The 23814-nt window shown below is 44.3% G+C and overlaps 1 protein-coding gene across 1 annotated transcript in view; it reads left to right on the top strand.

The window, feature by feature from the left end:
• Positions 1-23428, top strand: part of trabd2b (TraB domain containing 2B) — a 91465-nt gene extending 68037 nt beyond the window's left edge. Inside the window, exons 5-7 of the mRNA XM_024422745.2 lie at positions 20085-20181; positions 22050-22310; positions 22491-23428. Of these exons, the coding sequence (XP_024278513.2) occupies positions 20085-20181; positions 22050-22310; positions 22491-22728 (596 nt within the window). The 3' untranslated portion in view covers positions 22729-23428. The remainder of the gene's footprint in view (positions 1-20084; positions 20182-22049; positions 22311-22490) is intronic.
• The last annotated feature ends 386 nt before the right edge of the window (positions 23429-23814 follow it).

Raw genomic sequence — 23814 nt, 5'->3', positions numbered from 1 at the left:
GTTTAGTTGGGGAGTAGGGGGTTTAGTTGGGGAGTAGGGGTGCTTTTGGGTTTGTAGGCACGGGACCATATAGAACATTTACTGCTTCAATATGTCCGATAAGAACACTCATTTTCATTTTCCCATTTTGGGAATACTCTACACTACCCTGATGAAGAGCTGGTATTGGGTGGACTGGGAGGTGTAGACTCTGATGTAGTGCTGGTATAGGGTGGACTAGGAGGTATAGACTGTGATGTAGGGCTGGTATAGGGTGGACTTGGAGGTATAGACTCTGATGTAGAGCTGATATAGGGTGGAATTGGAGGTATAGACTCTGATGTATTGCTGGTATAGGGTGGACTGGGAGGTATAGACTCTGATGTAGTACTGGTGTAGGGTGGACTGGGAGGTATAGATTCTGATGTAGGGCTGGTATAGGGTGGAATAGGAGGTATAGACACTGATGTATTTCTGGTGTAGGGTGGACTAGGAGGTAAAGACTCTGATGTAGTACTGGTGTAGGGTGGACTGGGAGGTATAGATTCTGATGTAGGGCTGGTATAGGGTGGACTAGGAGGTATAGACTCTGATGTAGTACTGGTGTAGGGTGGACTGGGAGGTATAGACTCGGATGTATTGCTGGTGTAGGGTGGACTCGGAGGTATAGACTCTGATGTAGGGCTGGTATAGGGTGGACTAGGAGGTATAGACTCTGATGTATTACTGGTGTAGGGTGGACTAGGAGGTAAAGACTCTGATGTAGGGCTAGTATAGGGTGGACTGGGAGGTATAGACTCTGATGTAGTACTGATGTAGGGTGGACTGGGAGGTATAGACTCTGATGTATTGCTGGTGTAGGGTGGACTAGGAGGTAAAGACTCTGATGTAGGGCTAGTATAGGGTGGACTGGGAGGTATAGACTCTGATGTAGGGCTGGTATAGGGTGGACTAGGAGGTATAGACTCTGATGTAGGGCTGGTATAGGGTGGACTAGGAGGTATGGACTGATGTAGTACTGGTGTAGGGTGGACTGGGAGGTATAGATTCTGATGTAGGGCTGGTATAGGGTGGACTAGGAGGTATAGACTCTGATGTAGTACTGGTGTAGGGTGGACTGGGAGGTATAGACTCGGATGTATTGCTGGTGTAGGGTGGACTCGGAGGTATAGACTTTGATGTAGGGCTGGTATAGGGTGGACTAGGAGGTAAAGACTCTGATGTAGGGCTAGTATAGGGTGGACTGGGAGGTATAGACTCTGATGTAGTACTGATGTAGGGTGGACTGGGAGGTATAGACTCTGATGTATTGCTGGTGTAGGGTGGACTAGGAGGTAAAGACTCTGATGTAGGGCTAGTATAGGGTGGACTGGGAGGTATAGACTCTGATGTAGGGCTGGTATAGGGTGGACTAGGAGGTATAGACTCTGATGTAGGGCTGGTATAGGGTGGACTAGGAGGTATGGACTGATGTAGTACTGGTGTAGGGTGGACTGGGAGGTATAGATTCTGATGTAGGGCTGGTATAGGGTGGACTAGGAGGTATAGACTCTGATGTAGTACTGGTGTAGGGTGGACTGGGAGGTATAGACTCGGATGTATTGCTGGTGTAGGGTGGACTCGGAGGTATAGACTTTGATGTAGGGCTGGTATAGGGTGGACTAGGAGGTAAAGACTCTGATGTAGGGCTAGTATAGGGTGGACTGGGAGGTATAGACTCTGATGTAGTACTGATGTAGGGTGGACTGGGAGGTATAGACTCTGATGTATTGCTGGTGTAGGGTGGACTAGGAGGTAAAGACTCTGATGTAGGGCTGGTATAGGGTGGACTAGGAGGTATAGACTGATGTATTGCTGGTGTAGGGTGGACTAGGAGGTAAAGACTCTGATGTAGGGCTAGTATAGGGTGGACTGGGAGGTATAGACTCTGATGTAGTACTGATGTAGGGTGGACTGGGAGGTATAGACTCTGATGTAGGGCTGGTATAGGGTGGACTAGGAGGTATAGACTCTGATGTATTGCTGGTGTAGGGTGGACTGGGAGGTATAGACTCTGATGTAGTACTGGTGTAGGGTGGACTGGGAGGTATAGGGTTGGTGTAGACGGTTTGGTGTATGGTGAATGGCCTGTGATAACCTCTCCTGGGTGCCTGAGAGGTGAACAGGAGAGTGCCAAGTCACCTGTGAGTGGGCCATCTGTCTGTCTGTTCATCTGCGTTCCTTCAGCTGAAAGGCCGGTATGTATGTATGTATGTGTGTGTGTGTGCGTGTGCGTGCGTGCGTGCGTGTGTGTGTGTGTGTGTGTGTGTGTGTGTGTGTGTGTGTGTGTGTGTGTGTGTGTGTGTGTGTGTGTGTGTGTGTGTGTGTGTGTGTGTGTGTGTGTGCGTGTGTGTGTGTGTGTGAGGGCTGACAGGTAGTGTGAGCTGATGGGAAACGGCTGCAGCGCGGCCATAACCGGGTGATAACCCGGGGAGTACATACACGTGAGCACCAGGCCGTGGAGACCTACGTTTCCTCTAGGTTTCTGCCTGAAGCAGCCCTCAGAGAAGCTGATATCAAAACATCCCACAGTCACCTTCTGACATCAACTTCTGCTACCACTTTACTTATGAAGTGTTCTAATGCCTGATAAACATGCGTAGCACATTATAGATGCATTCATAGAGCATAGTACTGGGGAGGCCTATGGGAACACAGACCGTGACTCTCTCTCTCTACCACCATCTGTCTGTCTATGTTTCATCTCTGTCTGTTTGTCTTCCTCTGTCGCTGTCTGTCTGTCTTGGCCCATCCATCCAGGGTCTTCTCTGGCACCCTCTCCATCTTCCCAGCTGCAGTCTCCTCAGAGTAGAGAAGAGCTGGAGGAGAACTAGTGTTTATAAGAGCTCCTTCCTTCCATATGGCCGATAACTATTAACGGCCCCCGCTGCATTTACCTTGGATGCCGTTCTTCAGGAACCATGTCCAAACTACAGAAAGAAAACAAGAACAGGAGGAAAAGAGCGGACGCTCAGGTTAAGGCCTTCTAGAGTTACCTGTGTTGTTCCATGCTTTTTCCGGGGGTAATTAAACTATACAATGTGTGTATAATGTGGTTTGGGCAGGCCATTCATCTTGCCACAGCATCCGCCCCCCACACCCTCTCCCTCATGCCAAAATCTCCCCACAGTCCCAACGCTCTAGCAGCCCCATGGTACACGGTGTGTGTCTGACTCTGGGTAATGACATATAGCATCTCAAGCGCATTATTCATTTTCATACACAGCTTATTTCTGAAAAGAGTGGGGTTCATTGAGTCATAACATAACAAGCAGAAAATAAATACTCTCTGACTCTCTCTGGTGCCCCCTGTTGGGGAGAACGTTTCTGGCATGAGAGTGGTGTTATAGTGAAGTGGGCATTGCTGCTCCACTTTATGCAATTCACTGTACATGCTGCTCTGCTAGGTACCAAGTAATCACACTATTAGTCAAAGGAAATAATCACTGAGGCTATGGTACATCAACAGTATGTTAGGACAGACTGTCTTTTCGTACAGTCTGAACCTCCCCCTCTCTATATATATCCAGTGCTTTGTTCTGTACTGTATGATCCAGGTTGTTACTGTTTCTGTTACTGTAGTGTTACTGTTACTGTTAATGTAGTGTTACTGTAGTGTTACTGTTACAGTTACTGTTAGGTTACTGTTACTGTACTGTTACTGTGGTGTGACTTTTAATTTTACTGTTGCTGCTGCTTTTGCTATTGCTGTTTCTGTAGTGTTACTGTTACTGTTACTGTATTTTTACTGGTACTGTACGGTAACTGTCACTTTTGCTGTTACTATTGCATTGTTACTGTTATTGTTAATCTAGTGTTACTTTTACTGTTACTGTAGTGTTACTGTTACTGTAGTGTTGCTCTTACTGTACTGTTACTATTACTGTCACTGTAGTGTTACTATTACTGGTACTGGAGTGTTACTGTTACTGTCACTGTAGTGTTACTATTACTGTTACTATTACTGTCACTGTAGTGTTACTGTTACTGTTACTATTACTCTTACTGTAGTGGTACTGTAGTGTTACTGTTACTGTTACTGTGGTGTTACTGTTACTGTACTGTTACTGTTAATATTACTGTTACTGTCACTGTACTGTTACTATTACTGTTAGAGTAGTGGTACTGTGGTGTTACTGTTAGGGTAGTATTACTGTTATGGTTACTGTAGTGTTACTGTTACTGTTATGGTTACTGTGGTATTAGTGAAACTGTTACTGTTACTGTAGTGGTAAAGGTACTGTTAGTGTAGTGTTACTGTTACTGTTAATGTAGTGTTACTGTTACTGTTACTGTGGTGTTACTCTTATTGTTACTGTCACTGCAATGTTACTGTTAATGTAGTGTTAATGTAACTGTTACTGTAGTGTTACTGTTACTGTTACTGTCACTGTTACTGTCACTGTAGTGTTACTGTTACTGTTACTGTTACTTTCACTGCTACTGTTACTTTCACTGTTACTGTTACTGTTGCTGTTTTTGTTACTGTCACTGTTACTGCACTGTTACTGTACTGTTACTGTTACTGTAGTGTTACTGTTACTGTTAATGTAGTGTAACTGTTGCTTTTACTGTTATGGTTACTGTTACAATTGTGGTAGTTTTACTGTCACTCTAGTATTACTGTTACTGTATTGTTACTGTTGTGTTACTGTAGAGTTACTGTCACTCTAGTGTTACTGGCACTGTACTGTAACTGTTACAGTAACTGTAACTGTTACTGTTACTGGTACTTTAGTGTTACTGGTACTGGTACTGGTACTGTTACTGTGGTGTTACTGTAGTGTTACTGTTGCTGTCACTGTTACTGTAGTGTTACTGTTATTGTTGCTGTAGTATTACTGGTACTGGTACTGTTACTGTGGTGTTACTGTAGTGTTACTGTAGTGTTACTGTCGCTGTCACTGTTACTGTAGTGTTACTGTTATTGTTGCTGTAGTATTACCGTAGTGTTACTGTTATTGGTACTGTTACTGTAGTGTTACTGATACAGTTACTGTACTATTACTGGTGTGTTACTGTTACTGTTACTATAGTGTTATTGTTACTGTTAATGTAGTGTTGTTGTTACTGTTACTGTACTGTTACTGTTACTGTAGTGTTACTGTTACTGTAGTATTACTGTAGTGTTACTGTAGTGTTGCTGTTACTGTTACTGTGGTGTTACTGTAGTGTTACTGTCGCTGTCACTGTTACTGTAGTGTTACTGTTATTGTTGCTGTAGTATTACTGTAGTGTTACTGTTACTGTCACTGTTACTGTAGTGTTACTGTTATTGTTGCTGTAGTATTACTGGTACTGGTACTGTTACTGTGGTGTTACTGTAGTGTTACTGTAGTGTTACTGTCGCTGTCACTGTTACTGTTGTTACTGTTATTGTTGCTGTAGTATTACTGTAGTGTTACTGTTATTGGTACTGTTACTGTAGTGTTACTGATACAGTTACTGTACTATTACTGGTGTGTTACTGTTACTGTTACTATAGTGTTATTGTTACTGTTAATGTAGTGTTGCTGTTACTGTTACTGTTACTGTACTGTTACTGTTACATTAGTGTTACTTTTTCTGTAGTGTTACTGTAGTGTTACTGTAGTGTTGCTGTAGTGTTACTTTCTCTGTAGTGTTACTGTTACTGTAGTATTACTGTAGTGTTACTGTAGTGTTGCTGTTACTGTTACTGTGGTGTTACTGTAGTGTTACTGTCGCTGTCACTGTTACTGTAGTGTTACTGTTATTGTTGCTGTAGTATTACTGTAGTGTTACTGTTACTGTACCATTACTGCTAATATACTGTAGTGTTACTTTCTCTGTAGTGTTACTGTTACTGTAGTATTACTGGCGTATTACTGTAGTGTTACTGTAGTATTACTGTCGTATTACTGTAGTGTTACTGTAGTATTACTGTCATATTACTGTAGTGTTACTGTTACTGTAGTATTACTGTAGTGTTACTGTGGTGTTACTGCTACTTTTACTGTTACTGCACCGGTACTGTGCTGTTACTGTTACTGTTACTGTAGTGTTACTGTAGTGTTACTGTAGTATTACTGTAGTGTTACTGTAGTATTACTGTAGTGTTACTGTAGTGTTGCTGTTACTGTTACTGTGGTGTTACTGTAGTGTTACTGTAGTGTTGCTGTTACTGTAGTGTTACTGTTATTGTTGCTGTAGTATTACTGTAGTGTTACTGTTTCTGTAGTGTTATTGTTACTGTTAATGTAGTGTTGCTGTTACTGTACTGTTACTGTTACTGTTGCTGTAGTGTTACTTTTTCTGTAGTGTTACTGTAGTGTTACTCTACCGTTACTATTAATATACTGTAGTGGTACTTTCTCTGTAGTGTTACTGTTACTGTAGTATTACTGTCGTATTACTGTAGTGTTACTGTAGTATTACTGTCGTATTACTGTAGTGTTACTGTAGTATTACTGTCATATTACTGTAGTGTTACTGTTACTGTAGTATTACTGTAGTGTTACTGTAGTGTTACTGCTACTTTTACTGTTACTGCACCGGTACTGTGCTGTTACTGTTACTGTTACTGTAGTGTTACTGTAGTATTACTGTAGTGTTACTGTAGTGTTACTGTAGTGTTGCTGTTACTGTTACTGTAGTGTTACTGTAGTATTACTGTAGTGTTACTGTAGTGTTGCTGTTACTGTTACTGTGGTGTTACTGTAGTGTTACTGTAGTGTTACTGTTACTGTTACTGTACTGTACTGTACTGTACCTTTATTGCTACTGTTACTGTACTGTACTGTTACTGTTACTGTAGTGTTACTCTAGTGTTACTGTTACTGTTGTGTTACTGTTACTGTTGTGTTACTGGTTGTGTTACTGTCGCTGTTTCTGGAGTGTTTCTGTAGTGTTACTGTTATTGTTACTGTTACTGTTACTGTAGTATTACTGTTACTGTTACTATAGTCGTATTGTTACTGTTAATGTAGTGTTGCTGTTACTGTACTGTTACTGTTACTATAGTGTTATTGTTACTGTTAATGTAGTGTTGCTGTTACTGTTACTGTACTGTTAATGTTACTGTTACCGGTACTGTCACTGTACTGTTACTGTTACTGTTACTGTTACTGTTACTGTTACTGTTACTGTACTGTTAATGTTACTGTTACTGTTACTGTTACTGTTACTGTACTGTTACCGTTACTGTACTGTTGCTGTTACTGTTACGGTTACTGTAGTGTCACTGTGCTGTTACTGTACTGTTACTGTTACTGCAGTGTTACTGTTACTGTAGTGTTACTGTTACTGTAGTATTACTGTTACTGTTACTGTAGTGTTACTGTTACTGTGGCGTTACTGTACTGTTACTGTTACTGTTACCTTTTCTGCCGTGTTACTGTTACTGTAGTGTTACTGTAGTATTATTGTTACTGTTACTGCAGTGTCGCTGTTACTGTACTGTAACTGTTACTGTTACTGTAGTGTTACTGTAACTGTTACTGTCACTGTTACTGTTACTGTAGTGTCACTGCTGTGTTACTGTCGTGGTTTCTGTAGTGTTTCTGTAGTGTTACTGTTATTGTTACTGTTACTGATGCTGTAGTATTACTGTTACTGTTACTATAGTCGTATTGTTACTGTTAATGTACTGTTACTGTTACTGTTACTGTACTGTTACTGTTACTGTTACTGTTACTGTACTGTTACTGTAGTGTTACTGTTACGGTTATTGTAGTGTTACTGTACTGTTACTGTTACTGTCACTGTAGTGTTACTGTTACGGTTACTGTAGTGTTACTGTACTGTTACTGTTACTGTAGTGTTACTGTAGTGTTACTGTTACTGTACTGTTACTGTACTGTTACTGTTACTGTGGTGTTACTGTACTGTTACTGTACTGTTACTGTTACTGTGGTGTTACTGTACTGTTACTGTTACTGTTCATTTTTCTGCCGTGTTACTGTTACTGTAGTATTACTGTTATTGTTACTGTTACTGCAGTGTCGCTGTTACTGTACTGTAACTGTTCAAATCAAATCAAATCAAATCTAATTTTATTTGTCACATACACATGGTTAGCAGATGTTAATGCGAGTGTAGCAAAATGCTTGTGCTTCTAGTTCCGACAATGCAGTAATAACCAACAAGTAATCTAGCTAACAATTCCAAAACTACTACCTTCTAGACACAAGTGTAAGGGGATAAAGAATATGTACATAAAGATATATGAATGAGTGATGGTACAGAGCGGCATAGGCAAGATACAGTAGATAGATACACATAGATACACATACTTCCGGCGCCAACAGAGATGGCCGCCTCGCTTCGCGTTCCTAGGAAACTATGCAGTTTTTTGTTTTTTTTACGTGTTATTTCTTACACTAGTACCCCAGGTCATCTTAGGTTTCATTACATACAGCCGAGAAGAACTACTGAATATAAGATCAGCGTCAACTCACCATCAGTACGACCAAGAATATGTTTTCCGCGATGCGGATCCTGTGTTCTGCCTTACAACCAGTGTAACCGAGTGGATCACATGCAGCGACTCAATGTTAGTGGTGGCTGTTTAACAGTCTGATGGCCTTGAGATAGAAGCTGTTTTTCAGTCTCTCGGTCCCAGCTTTGATGCACCTGTACTGACCTCGCCTTCTGGATGATAGCGGGGTGAACATGCAGTGGCTCGGGTGGTTGTTGTCCTTGATGATCTTTATGGCCTTCCTGTGACATCGGGTGGTGTAGGTGTCCTGGAGGGCAGGTAGTTTGCCCCCGGTGATGCATTGTGCAGACCTCACTACCCTCTGGAGAGCCTTACGGTTGTGGGCGGAGCAGTTGCCGTACTAGGCGGTGATACAGACCGACAGGATGCTCTCGATTGTGCATCTGTAGAAGTTTGTGTGCTTTTGGTGACAAGCTGAATTTCTTCAGCCTCCTGAGGTTGAAGAGGCGCTGCTGCGCCTTCTTCACGATGCTGTCTGTGTGGGTGGACCAATTCAGTTTGTCTGTGATGTGTACGCCGAGGAACTTAAAACTTACTAGCCTCTCCACTACTGTTCCATCGATGTGGATAGGGGGGTGTTCCCTCTGCTGTTTCCTGAAGTCCACAATCATCTCCTTAGTTTTGTTGACGTTGAGTGTGAGGTTATTTTCCTGACACCACACTCCGAGGGCCCTCACCTCCTCCCTGTAGGCCATCTCGTCGTTGTTGGTAATCAAGCCTACCACTGTTGTGTCGTCCGCAAACTTGATGATTGAGTTGGAGGCATGGGTGAACAGGGAGTACAGGAGAGGGCTCAGAACGCACCCTTGTGGGGCCCCAGTGTTGAGGATCAGCGGGGTGGAAATGTTGTTACCTACCCTCACCACCTGGGGGTGGCCCGTCAGGAAGTCCAGTACCCAGTTGCACAGGGCGGGGTCGAGACCTAGGGTCTCGAGCTTGATGACGAGCTTGGAGGGCACTATGGTGTTAAATGCCAAGCTGTAGTCGATGAACAGCATTCTCACATAGGTATTCCTCTTGTCCAGATGGGTTAGGGCAGTGTGCAGTGTGGTTGAGATTGCATCGTCTGTGGACCTATTTGGGCGGTAAGCAAATTGGAGTGGGTCTAGGGTGTCAGGTAGGGTGGAGGTGATATGGTCCTTGACTAGTGCTACTGCAGTGGTACTGTTACTGTTACTGTTACTGTTACTGTTACTATAGTGTCACTGTTACTGTTACTCTAGTGTTACTGTTACTAGTACTTTAGTGCTGCTGTAATTTTACTGTTACTGTTACTGTTACTGTTAATGGTACTGTAGTATTACTGTTACTGTTACTGTAGTATTACTGGTATCGTTACTGTTACTGTTACTATAGTGTTATTGTTACTCTTAATGTTGTGTTGCTGTTACTGTTACTATACTGTTACTGTACTGTTACTGTGGTGTTACTGTACTATTACTGTTACTGTAGTATCACCGCTACTTGTACTGTCACTGCACCGGTACTGTTATGTTGCTGTTACTGTAGTGTTACTGTTACTGATACTGTCACTGTAGTATTACTGTAGTGTTACTGTGCTGTTACTGTTACGGTTACTGTAGTGTTACTGTTAGTGTAGTCTTACTGTTACTGTTACTGTTACTATCGTGTTACTGTTACTGCTACTGTTAATGTAGTGTTATTGTTACTGTTAATGTAGTGTTACTGTTACTGTAGTGTTACTGCTACTTTTACTGTTACTGTTACTGTTGCTGTTACTGTTACTGTACTGCTACTGTAGTGTTACTTTTTCTGTAGTGTTACTGTTACTTTAGTCTTACTGTTGCTGTTACTGTTACTATCGTGTTACTGTTACTGTTACTGTTACTATTACTGTTACTGTACTGTTACTGTTACTGTTACGGTTACTGTAGTGTTACTGTTACTGTAGTCTTACTGTTACTGTTACTGTTACTATCGTGTTACTGTTACTGTTAATGTAGTGTTACTGCTACTGTTAATGTAGTGTTACTGTTACTGCTAATGTAGTGTTACTGTTACTGTTACTGTAGTGTTAGTGTTACTGTTACTGTGCTGTTACTGTTGCTGTTACTGTTACTGTTACTATTACTGTGGTGTTACTGTTAATATTACTGTGGTGTTACTGTTACAGTAGTGTTACTGTTACTGTGGTGTGACTTGTACTTTTATTGTTGCTGTAACTGTTACAGTTACTGTTACTGTTACTGTAGTATTACTGTTATTGTTACTGTTACTGCAGTGTTACTGTTACTGTACTGTTACTGTACTGTAACTGTTACTGTTACTGTAGTGTTACTGTAACTGTTACTGTCACTGTTACTGTTACTGTAGTGTCACTGCTACTTTTACTGTTACTGTAGTGTTACTGTTACTGTCACTGTAGTGTTACTGTTACTGTTAATGTAGTGTTACTGTTACTGTAGTGTTACTGTCGTGTTACTGTTACTGTTACTGTAGTGTTGCTGTCACTGTGGTGTTACTTTTTCTGTAGTGTTACTGTTACTGTGGTGTTACTGTTACTGTACTGTTACTGTTACTGTAGTGTTACTGTTACTGTTACTGTTACTGTTACTGTTACTGTTACTGTTACTGTAGTGTTACTGTTAGTGTAGTGTTACTGTAGTGTTACTGTCACTGTTACTGTAGTGTTACTGTTACTCTAGTGTTACTATTACTGTAACTGTTACTGGTACTGTAGTCTTACTGTAGTGTTACTGTAGTGTTACTGTCACTGTTTATGTTACTGTAGTGTTACTGTTACTGTAGTCTTACTGTTACTGTTACTGTTACTATAGTGTTACTGGTACTGCTACTGTTAATGTAGTGTTACTGTTACTGTAGTGTTACTGTTACTGTACTGTTACTATTACTGTGGTGTTACTGTTAATATTACTGTGGTGTTACTGTTACAGTAGTGTTACTGTTACTGTGGTGTGACTTGTACTTTTACTGTTGCTGTTGCTGTAACTGTTACTTTTACTGTTACTGTATTGCTACTGTTACTGGTGTGTTACTGTTACTGTACTGTTACTGTTATTGTTATTCTAGTGTTACAGTTACTGTTACAGTTACTGTTACTGTACTGTTACTATTACTGTTATTTTGGTGTTACTGTTAATATTACTGTGGTGTTACTGATACTGTGGTGTTATTGTACTTGTACTGTTACATTTACTGTAGTATTACTGTTACTGTAGTTTTACTGTTATTGTAGTGTTACTCTAGTGTTACTGTTACTTTAGTGTTTCTGTTACTGTTATTGTTACTGTTACTGTTACTGTTTCTGTAGTGTTACTGTTCATCCAGTGTTACTGTTACTGTTACTGTGACTGTTGCTGTTGCTGTTGCTGTTGCTGTAGTGTTACTGTTACTGTTACTGTTGTTGTAGTGTTACTGTTACTGTGGTTTTACTGTTACTGTTTCTGTAGTGTCACTGTTAATGCAGTGTTACTGTTACTGTTACTTTTACTGTACTGTTACTGTTACTGTTACTGTTGTTGTTGCTGTATTGTTACTGTTACTGTTACTTTTTCTGTAGTGTTACTGTTACTTTTTCTGTAGTGTTACTGTAGTGTTAGTGTTACTGTTACTTTTATTGTTATTGTAGTGTTACTGTTACTGGAATGTTTCTGTTTCTCTACTCTTACTGTCGTGTTATGTACTCTAAGGACTGTTTCAGTATGGCATACTATACTGGTGATCTGGCCAAGAGAATGTTGTTCACTTTTCCATGTACAGAATGACACAGCACCAGGTGATAGAGGTTATGAGCATACTCTCACACACACACACACACACACACACACACACACACACACAACCTTGTGGGGACACACAATTCAGTCCCATTCAAAATCCTATTTTCCCTAACCCTAACCCTCAACCTAACCCCTACCCTAACCCTAATCTTAATCTTAACCCTAACCCTATCCTTAACCCAGAAACCTAACCATAATCCTAACCCTGAACCTAACCCTAGCTCCTAACCCTAAACCTAAAACTAACCCTAGCTCCTAACCCTTAACTTAACCCTAGCTCCTAACCCTAAACCTAAACCTAACCCTAGCTCCTAACCCTAAACCTAAACCTAACCCTAGCTCCTAAACCTAAACCTAAACCTAACCCTAGCTCCTAACCCTAACACTAACACTCATTCTAACCTTAACCCTAAACCCCCTAGAAATAGCATTTGATCTTGTGGGGACCAACAAAATGTCTGCAGTTGGTCAAATTCTTTGTTTGTTTACTTTATGTTGTGGGGATTTCTGGTCCACAAAGATATAGTGAAACACACACACTCACACACACACACCTTCTCTATATAACACAGCAATATGCACGTACATGTAGGAGGAGGAACTGGTGTGACAGTGTTTTGGAGTCAGAGAGCAGTGTTTCAGCAGGTTTCCATTTGCTAGTTCCTTGATGCTGCCTTCATTCCCTTATTGAAAACATCCCCTGGAATGTCCTGCAGCAGCCATAGCCCAGCCACCACTTCACTGACACACACAGTGAAGGAGAGAAAGTGTGTGTGTGTGTGTGTGTGTGTGTGTGTGTGTGTGTGTGTGTGTGTGTGTGTGTGTGTGTGTGTGTGTGTGTGTGTGTGTGTGTGTGAGAGAGAGAGAGAGGGGGTGGAGGCGAGTGAGTTTTATGGCCTAGAGAGTTGTTAATTAATGTATACAGTAATACAATACATACTAATATTTGTATTTTAGACAAGTTGCTTTTCTCTGTTATACAAGTTTGGGACTTTGTGTGTGCACTGTGCATGTGTGTGTGTCTATGTACATGTGTGTAATAGGTTATTGTTCAGTTTTGGACAGATGTGTTTTGCAGTTGCATGTGAAGTGGTGGGTTAAAGCCATAGTTGTATTCTTGCACTCTAGATGTTGCCTGCTTTGTCACAATGCCTCCCCCTCTCTCTTTCTTCTCCCCTCTCTCTCTTCTTCCATCTGTCTCTGTCTGCTTTCCTGTCTGCCTCCATCCCCCTTTATCACACTGACTCTATCTCTCTCCTCCATAACTCCATCTGCTCTGTCTCACTCTGTCTTTCCTTGTCTTCCCTCCTCCCTGTAGGAACGTTTTATGGAGCGAGAGAGGAGGAGACACCAGGGAAAGACGACTAGTGGTCTCCCCCGGATAGTTTAGTATTGTATTTGTACAGGTGTGGCATGGTGTGTGTTACTGTATCGGTGTGGGTGTGCATCATTTAACAGTGGTGCCTCTGTCTTAGTGCCCACCCTGTTGGGCTGACGTTTCCCTCTCTGCCTCCCCCTGCGTGAGACTGACGATGCACAGGCCCCGTCTCCCGTCGCTGAGCTGGGACTGCGGCGGGGAAACAGCATTTTTTGGCTCTCATACATCTTTAACTCACACGTACACACACACACACACACACACACACACACACACACACACACAGACACACACATATACACACAGACACACACACACGCACACACTCATACACACAGACACACATACACACACGCACACACAGTAGACAGGCAGATACACACACACACACAGGTGCTCATAGAAGATCTGTCTGATATTAGATTCACTACAAGTCAGAGCTGAAGAGGTGCAATATTAAAACATAATGTTTTCATCAGTCATCTCCCCATTAGCAGAAGACCCAGTGTGGAGCCCCATCACTTTTCTGTCTCCTCTCCTTACAGTCTCTATACTTACATATTTTTTCAGTCCTTAGTCCTGACCCATAGCTTTCTACATACAGTATGTATGACACAATCCCCTGTTATCATTATAACTACTAATAATGAATCTGGTATGTAACTTAATTTAATTTTACCTTTATTTAACCAGGCAAGTCAGTTAAGAACACATTCTTATTTTCAATGACGGCCTGGGAACAGTGGGTTAACTGCCTGTTCAGGGGCAAAACGACAGATTTGTACCTTGTCAGCTCGGGGGTTTGAACTCGCAACCTTCCGGTTACTAGTCCAACGCTCTAACCACTAGGCTACCGCCCCAAAGGTTAGAAGTTGGGCCCATAGTGCCAGTCCCTCTTTTGTCAGGCCTGTATCCTCTCTCAGTCCCTCTCTCTGTCAGGCCTGTATCCTCTCTCATTCCCTCTCTCTGTCAGGCCTGTAAGCCTCTCTCAGTCCCTCTTTTGTATTCTCTCGATCCCTCTCTCTGTCAGGCCTGTAGCCTCTCTCAGTCCCTCTCTCTGTCAGGCCTGTATCCTCTCTCAGTCCCTCTCTCTGTCAGGCCTGTAGCCTCTCTCAGTCCCTCTCTCTGTCAGGCCTGTATCCTCTCTCAGCCCCTCTCTCTGTCAGGCCTGTATCCTCTCTCAGTCCCTCTTTTGTCAGGCCTGTAGCCTCTTTCAGTCCCTCTCTCTGTCAGGCCTGTATCCTCTCTCATTCCCTCTCTCTGTCAGGCCTGTAAGCCTCTCTCAGTCCCTCTTTTGTATCCTCTCTCGATCCCTCTCTCTGTCAGGCCTGTAGCCTCTCTCAGTCCCTCTCTCTGTCAGGCCTGTATCCTCTCTCAGTCCCTCTCTCTGTCAGGCCTGTATCCTCTCTCAGTCCCTCTCTCTGTCAGGCCTGTATCCTCTCTCAGTCCCTCTCTCTGTCAGGCCTGTATCCTCGCTCAATCCCTCTCTCTGTCAGGCCTGTAGCCTCTCTCAGCCCCTCTCTCTGTCAGGCCTGTATCCTCTCTCAGTCCCTCTCTCTGTCAGGCCTGTATCCTCTCTCAGTCCCTCTCTCTGTCAGGCCTGTATCCTCGCTCAATCCCTCTCTCTGTCAGGCCTGTAGCCTCTCTCAGCCCCTCTCTCTGTCCCTCTCAGGCCCTGACGTGTTAGCTTAGCATTAGCCTGTGTGCTGGTGTTGATCCCAGGCAGCTCTAATTAGATCTGTAGGGCTCATTAGTCTGCTTGTAGATTACATGCTTCATTAGCCTCTGGAACAACATATCACAGCTCATTCAGCACTAATGGCTGCTACGCCACATTGCACTGACACTTGTACACTCACTCCATCTCCATAACTCTCCTCTAGCTAATACAAACACACACATTCTCTTTGTCACACACACCGGCACACATTTGTATTGCACGGACATACAAATGCACGCAGACACACAATGTCGATTACACTTGCAATTTTTACACAATTTGTCTAAAGTCTGTCATTAATTACTATGTATCAGCTGATCTGAGACCTACAAATGTATCTAACATGTAGCAGAGGGACTTGTTGTAATAAAGAGGGGATGAGAGGGTGGAGGAGAGGAAATGACATGATGAAAGTTGGAGCAGGAATGAGATGAGAGCGATAAAGAGAGCTTTGAGTCGGGGTCTATGAGGGTGCCATGGCTTCCATCACATTCATGCACTGCATAGCTACCGTCAGCATGTGTGTGTGTATGCCTGTCTGTGTGTCTGTGTGTAAGAAAGGAGCCTTTCTCCAGACGCCTGCCAGCTGCCCTCCCCCTCCCGTCCTGTCCTAGCAGAGAAGGAGTTAAGACCTCAGCTGTCAGCAACAAAAACAAACTGAGGGGGCAATTTTCACTAAATGTTTTAACCCCACCACAGGCCCAGCCCAGCAAATCCCTGTCTCCCCCTCCTCCCGATCTTTTCTCTTGCCTTACCTCCCTCTTTCATCTCTCTTCTTCCGCAGTCTCTCTCGCTCCTTCCCTCCTCCCTCCCTCTCTGTGTCTCTGTCTGCCAGGGGAGGTTCACACACAGCAGTGTGGCAGCAGTGACTGGAGCCTGTGGGGTCTGGCAGACAGAATGAGAGCATACAGACAGTCTAAATATGTAATGCCAGCAGGAATCACTTTAAATGTTCCTACAGAAAATCACTGGCCCCTACAGTGGTCCTGACATAGTCCATGTGGTGCAGAACCAAGGATGCCATGGTCAGGCTGTGTGTCTCTGAGTATGCAGTGTAAAAGGGGTTGACCTACAGGGGGTAAATAAGTATAAATGCTTTTTCTGACTTGATGCATTAGGGGACCTGGACCGAGACACGTCCGTTCGCAATCATTGGTCATCACACGCCACCGGTAATAGCATTCAGAGGGTCTCACCCACTCCACGGGGCGTAGTCAAGATGTGATGTGTGTTGTCTTAAATAAACAGTTGTAGAAGGGTGCTATTAGCCAAGGAATCATTCCATGTTATACATATAAAATGGCCAATGGTGTCTTGATGCATTAGGGGACCAGAACTGGGACACGACCGTTCCCGGTCATCGGTCATCACACCCCACCGGTGGAAGCACTTATTGGGCTGCATGCATAGGAAATGAAATCATTATGAAAGGGAGGAGGGGAGGAGAAAGGGATGAGGAGGGGTAAGGAGGGGAAACACTCCTGATTCCCATTAATCCCACTACTAAAACAGAGCCTGAGAGCTTCAGGGTGGAATTTCCTGATTCCTTCCTTTAGATTTACACGTCAAACGAGAGCTGCTCTGTTCAACACCATGGTTCAGCTGGTTCAGATGCAATACGGATAGAATTTCTCTCCCCCGGTTTGTTGACTGGAAGGCTGGGAGGTGATTTATAGATGAGCTGGTACTGTAGAAGTATACATGTACACCCAGGGTTACAGTGCAGGGATGCTGGAGTTATTAAAGCTTTGTTACATGAATCATTCTCACATTGTGGAAGGGGCTGATAGTGCTCTGGCAGTGAGTCAAACAGGGACTTCCCCGAGCATTTATACAGAGGCAGGTACACACTCACACGCATGCACGTGCCCACACACAAGATGACATGCATACACGCGCATACCCACCGATACACACACACACTGGCACATTGTGAACACATACATCAGATAGCACTCATATTTCCAATTAGGGTGGAGGAATGCATCCTTATTTTCCTTGGCCAACTTTTTTTCTTGGAGTCCAGATTTGTGTGGTTTGTTTCCATTCCATCACCACCCCTTTGTCTCTCTCCTCATCCCTCTCTTCTCTTGTCCTCTCCCTTTTTCCCCCGGTCTGTTGTTCCACAGCCCGTGAAGCAACAGCTTGTGTTTGTTTGCAGCATAGTAACAGTGAACAGCATGCGTTCTGTGTGTTCTGTGTGTGGAGGTCTACGCCGCCGTCCCCCTCCTCCACCTCAGGTGTCCACCAGCCAGCCTGCCTGCCTGCCCATGCTCCGAGAGCATGGATCCCTCTCTCCTTCTTACGCTGGCACAGCCTCCCTCTCCCACTGGCCTGTCCCTATCCACATCACTCTCTACAGTAGAGGGATTATCCCTATGTCCACTCACCATTCAGCGTCGCTTGACTATATTGACAGGGTGCAGGGATGGGTATAGGGAGGAGTGGAGCAAGGCGAGGACGGGCTGAGGGAGGAATGGGGTGCTGACACGGCTGGAGTCAGGCCCACAAAGCCCTCAGCCTGGGTGGCAACCAGACACACGCTACTATAGAGGAGAGAGGGATGGGGAGAGAAAGAGGCTGAATATGTGGCTATTGAATGTGTGTGTTTGTGTGTGTTGCAGGTGTGCTTGAATGTTTGTTTGTGTGTGTGGGTTTTTACATATGAAATCTGGAACCCTGGTTCGGTTTCCTGGAGCATTTTTTACATTTGATTCCACAAAATACTTTTTTCTTTTACAAGACCTGTAAATAACTGTTTCAGGGTATGATTTGAGAGATGTACATTCTACATAACGTTGAGCTAGCTACTTTACAACGCGACTCGCGCTGCCGCGTCACACTACCTGGTACTCTTGTCCTGGATTCTGGAAGCGTTACTCACACAGGTCCAGGATTCGTTTCAGCCTGGGATCGTTTGCGTTTCACACATGCATTATAGCGTGGATCAGGGTACCTACAGCTCCAGGATCATACAGGGGATATGTGAAAGCACCCTGACAAATCAAGAAAGAGAGAAGAATGCAAGATATCAGAAATGTATTTTCTAGCTCCTCTAATGGTCTCTAGAGTCAGAAACATTCCCTCTGAGAGATACAGACCAGACAGGGAAGAGGGTACACTTGGCCCCCTGTAGCAGGTGTGTGTTGCTGGCTACAGTCCTTAACTCTGTGGCTGTCTGGTGGCCAGGAAGAGAGATGACCACACACACACACACACATACACTTCTAATTCATCCCACACATACCCCGGACCAGACTAAATGACTTCCTCTGCCTGTGGTAACCGTACGCCTCAGTAAGAACTCTGTTCAGACTGTTTATGTATGACATCAAACAGAGACTAAATAAACAAGACACATCAGACAGATTGACCTCACAGGAGGAATACACAGGGCTTTTTTTCACTGAGCACTAAAGGGCTTCATAGCTGAAATTAATCAAATATCTGCTTTACACAGACACGGGGGTCATTGAAGCTGTCTGCGTCCATTCTGGGAGCAGCCTTCAGCTGTGGAGGGGACAGGAGAGGACAGGAGAGGACAGGAGAGGACAGGAGAGAGGAGGAGAGGACAGGAGAGGACAGGAGAGGACAGGAGGGGACAGGAGAGGACAGGAGAGGACAGGAGAGGACAGGAGAGAGGAGGAGAGGACAGGAGAGGACAGGAGAGGACAGGAGAGGACAGGAGAGGAGTAGAAAGGCAGAGTGGAGGGGGTTAGGAGTAGTGGTGGCTATTCAGCAGCCCGATGATCTGGGTGTAGAAGTTATTGGCCAGTCTGTTAGTTTTAGCCATGATGCTCCTGTACTGCCCGCGTCTGACTGATGGAAGAGGGGAGAACAGGCTATGGCTCGGGTGGCTGAGGTCCTTGATGATCTTCTTGGCCTTCCTGCGACACCCCCCCACCACCTCCCTCCTCTCTCTCCTCTGGAGGGGCCTGTTGTGGGGGAGGGAGAGTGCTGTAATCTGGCCGTCTGATCTGGCCGACACTCTGCGGTAGCCTCTCCTCTCTCATCATGCCAATCCCAACGCAGCCTTTGAACTCCGCCGCCAAGAAAGTCTAGTACCGCTTTTTTCTCCCTCAGGAATGATCAGAAAAATCATAATAATAAAATAGAGGGTCTGAAAAAAGCTGGCGAGCTTGGGAGCTTGAAGATTGTCAGCGTGCTGTTAATAAGCTGGAGGAGCGTGCGGAGGGGGTGATGTCAGAGAGCATTAGGCCTTATTGCTGGGTTGAGTGACACCTGGGATTATCATCTGTAGAGAGGAATAAAACAGCTTTCATCAGAGTGGGGCTGGGGCATGTCTGTTTGATGTCAGAGTGAAGGAATCACACACACAGGGGGTTTGGGGAAGGAGGCCAGGAGCAGAGTGCACTACAATATGGGGTCATTAGGAACAAGTGTAGTGAATGATCAAGGGCCGGTATGTGTTAGGAACTAAGGATGGTCTCACTGCCACCAAAACAGGCTCACTGCCACCCTGTCTCTTCAGACCTCTGATTCCGACTAGAGACTATCATGTCTCTTCAGACCTCTGATTCCGACTAGAGACTATCATGTCTCTTCAGACCTCTGATTCCGACTAGAGACTATCATGTCTCTTCAGACCTCTGATTCAGACTAGAGACTATCATGTAACCATCTGTCATCATTACCAAAGAGAAGAGATTTTCTGGACCACATTGCCTGATCAGGAAAAACTCTGGGCCCTATCTGAGATGTGAACTGATCTGTTGTGTTTCCTGTTAGGTCACTTCCTGGGGAACCACAGTGTGTTGGACATCCTGAGACAGGAGGGCTACGAGGTGGTGCACACACCATCACACTACCAGGAACCAATCCCAGAGTGAGTACAGAGACACACCCCGCCCACGCAGCAGGGCTACAACCCAAATACATACACACAGAGACTACAGTATTGTTTACGCACTAACACAAACACACACATTGATACATGTGTGTATGGCCATTGAGCACTAATTCATATGATCCCTCTCACAAACACAGTCACAAGTTACCCCATAACTTTACAATCCCACATCAACTAGAGCAGAAACACATGACATGTACTAATTGACCCCCACAGATGTGCTAAATGTAGAAACATGTTTTAGTACATGTAGTACACCATTACAACCAGAGCTCAGCTAAGTAGGAATCCTTTGATTCCCCCAACCCTCACTCCCTCACCCCGCCAGCTGTGAGAGGTGGGCCAGCCCGCTCCTTGCTACCCCTTGGCATGGCTACCTCATAGAAAGGCCTCAACCATTTGCCTCCTGGAGAGGGGTGCTGCATCTCCTCACGCAAACCAGCCCCCAGTCTCCTGTGAACTCTCCCACCCCGAACAGGCAGGCAGCAGCAGGAGGACTTGGGGGGGGGGGTTGATCCAAGGGCCGAGCAGGTTGGGCCCATTAAAATAGCAGCGCTAATGGTTACAAGACTCACATGAACTAGGGTGAAAATGGAAAAATTAGGAACAATAAGGGAAATCGCATAAAACAGAGCTACATTAAAACCTCCCATCCAGCCAGTGCTTTTACAAACTCACTTCCCCACTGCAAATTCCAGCTGTAACCAACCCGTTCCTTCCTGGCTCATACACAGAGCAGGCCCCAGCCGAGCTGAAGGCCACAGCAGTTCTATTTCAAAAACTGACAAGTGGACTGACTGTGGTCGAAACACAAAACCACAAAACCCCTCAAAGCAAGTTGTGCTCTCTGATATGAGGTGACACAACAACACAATACATCAGGAAGCTTGTCAGGTGTTTATCAAGTGTAAACCTCTAAACTGAGCCTCTGAACCCAGAGGCACCACGTGTTCTCTGCTCAATAGAGATATTATGACAGAAGGAAAAAGTGACTCAGTGTAGAGTGGCTATAGCAGCAAGCCACTGTAGTCAGTGTAACACTGGCAAACACAGAACTGAGCACTGTGTTGTCTGGACTTGGCGCCTCATTATGATGTCAAACCTCCAGGGTGTTAACTGATGGGAAAGCAATATGACCCTTCATATACATAGTAGGAAGAATTCCCCTATATGTTGAGGTATATGGGGTTTGGGGTTTTCTGATCCTATATCTGTGCCTACAGGCAACTACCGGTAACCAGATAGGGAAAGACAGATAAGGAATGAACTCCTTGTGGATTAGTGTAGGGCTGTGTTTCAATACTTTGGAAATCTATTCTAACTTCCTCCTTTCCTGCTCGCACATGATTGTGTTGATCAAAGCAATGTAATAGTAGAACCCTTACTTTCACCTATCCAACCGTTACATTAGAGACTACTTCAATGAAACGAATATGGTAAGGAGGAATTTCTAAGGTATTGAGTTGTCAGGGTGGTTGGGGCAGATGTCACTCAGACAGGCCTCCACATGGGTTACAGCTTCCTCCCTTGTGGCTCGTTTAGACACTTAGTCACCTTTTTACAAGCACAGAGGGCATTGTGTCCCTGTTTGATGTTCAAAGCCCTTTGGACCACATAGATAGACTAGAGAGCACCGTGATGGTCAGGTCACCTTAAACCACACACCATAACACATTCACACACAGCATACAAGGAGAACCTCCCTAAAGTATCTGACATAATATGCTTAAACTGCTCACCAACATTGTTCTGTTATCTTTAATATATTCTAGTGATAAGGGAACATACAGCCAGGTCTATACCATAGTGCTATGATATTTAATAAGCATATCTCTGTTCCACAGAGAACCAACAGAGAACCCCAGCGATGGGGGCTCCGATGCGGGTAAAACCTCTCCCTATGACTGGGTGACCAGCCCCTCAGACCTGGATGGTAGCCTGGATGGTTTGGAGGAGCTGGAGGATGAGGAGCTACCCCACATGCTGCTGCCAGACAGCCTGAGCCAGCTAGAGGAGTTTGGGAGACATAAGCGCCCCCGGAAGGCCCACCGCAGCCATGGCCGCCCACGCCTCTTCAGTGACCTGTGGGTCCGCATCGGTGACGGGTGAGAGAAGAAGAGAACAAATACACACACTGTCTCTATAGGTCTTTATTGAACCCATTCAATGACAATAGAAAATAGCATAAAATGAAGGGTAGCAGACACTCACACAGCAAGAGACCATAACAAGCTCTACCACAGTGTTCCTGTTAACCTGACTGATCTTGTTCTCCTAACCTCCAGCACCACAACTCCTCAGCCTAATGTGAGGATAACCAATGGCTATGTGACAGTGGAGCCTCTACTCACCCACCAGGAGCAGAGGAGGAGGACAGGCCTCTACCCTCCAGTGGAACCCCCCAGCCAGTCCTCACCCTCAGCGCTGCCCACCCCCAGCTCAGCCCAGTACACCATCGGCACCACCCACGCCCTCACCTGCCTACTAACGTTACTCACCTCGCACCTGCTGTTCACCTCCTGACCACATGGTGGAGCTCTCTCCACAGACAAAAACTCATACTGTCTCTATACCTGAGCACCGTTATGTGCCAAGAACCCTAGAACATACAAATATCTACATATAAAGATTCTGCAAATGGGAACTGGAGGTGGAAATGAACTGCTATGGGCATGGAACATACACAGAACATAGAACATGTAGACATGGATATGAGGGTAGAGGACAACAGACAGACACACCAAGGACTTCTGAGACAGAGCTGTCCGTCTTCAGGCTTCTGTGAAGGGAACAGGATCAGTCTGTGAAAAGTTATTTAAACTCACAATGTGTGGAATAACTTTCACCCAAGACAAATAGATAAACGGTCTCTATCAGAGAACTAATGGAAGATACTGTATATACGACATCCATATTATGAAGTTGTCAGTAGAGGCCAAGTCTTGAAATCACAAGAAAGCAATAGGATAAATAATCATAATAAATGTTATTATTATGAATAATATTGATATTAATGATGAGAAGACATACTAATCACTATAATAACAGCTATAACTCTGTAATAAGGTCTGATATCTTAAAGACATAGGATGTGGAGCACACATTGGACGTTTTTGTAAATTGTGCATTTTGTTCATAAAGAAATATTGTATATTTATTATTTCTCGAAGAGTATATTTTCATGCATTTGATGATTCCTGGAACAATAAACTTTTGGAAATTCCCTCAAGTTTCTTGGAGTTCCTATTTCTCTAGGCCTGCATGTCAATACTAATGCCAGTTAGTATTCCATTCCAAGCACGGTGCGCTAATGTAAAGGTGAGTTTAGACCTACAGAAAACTTAGAGGGGAATTCTCCAAGAATTGAATTCACTGCCCTCTACAGGATCCAATTGGAATGCAGGGATTGTCATCAAGTTACACGGCATGGTTCCACTTTCACCACCAGGTGGCAACAGCGGCTTTAACAAAAAACAACAATCATAAAACGCTCAAACTCCAATATGAAGCCAATTAAGACTCCATGGTCATGGACACTTCTGCTACTCCCACCACTTTCAGCAACGCTCTTGTTAGCTTTTATGTAGTCACAGTATATATATTAGGTAG

Source organism: Oncorhynchus tshawytscha, linkage group LG05, assembly GCF_018296145.1.
Source record: "Oncorhynchus tshawytscha isolate Ot180627B linkage group LG05, Otsh_v2.0, whole genome shotgun sequence".
NCBI classification, from domain to species: Eukaryota; Metazoa; Chordata; class Actinopteri; order Salmoniformes; family Salmonidae; genus Oncorhynchus; species Oncorhynchus tshawytscha.
This window is presented reverse-complemented; position numbering and strand designations above follow the sequence as displayed.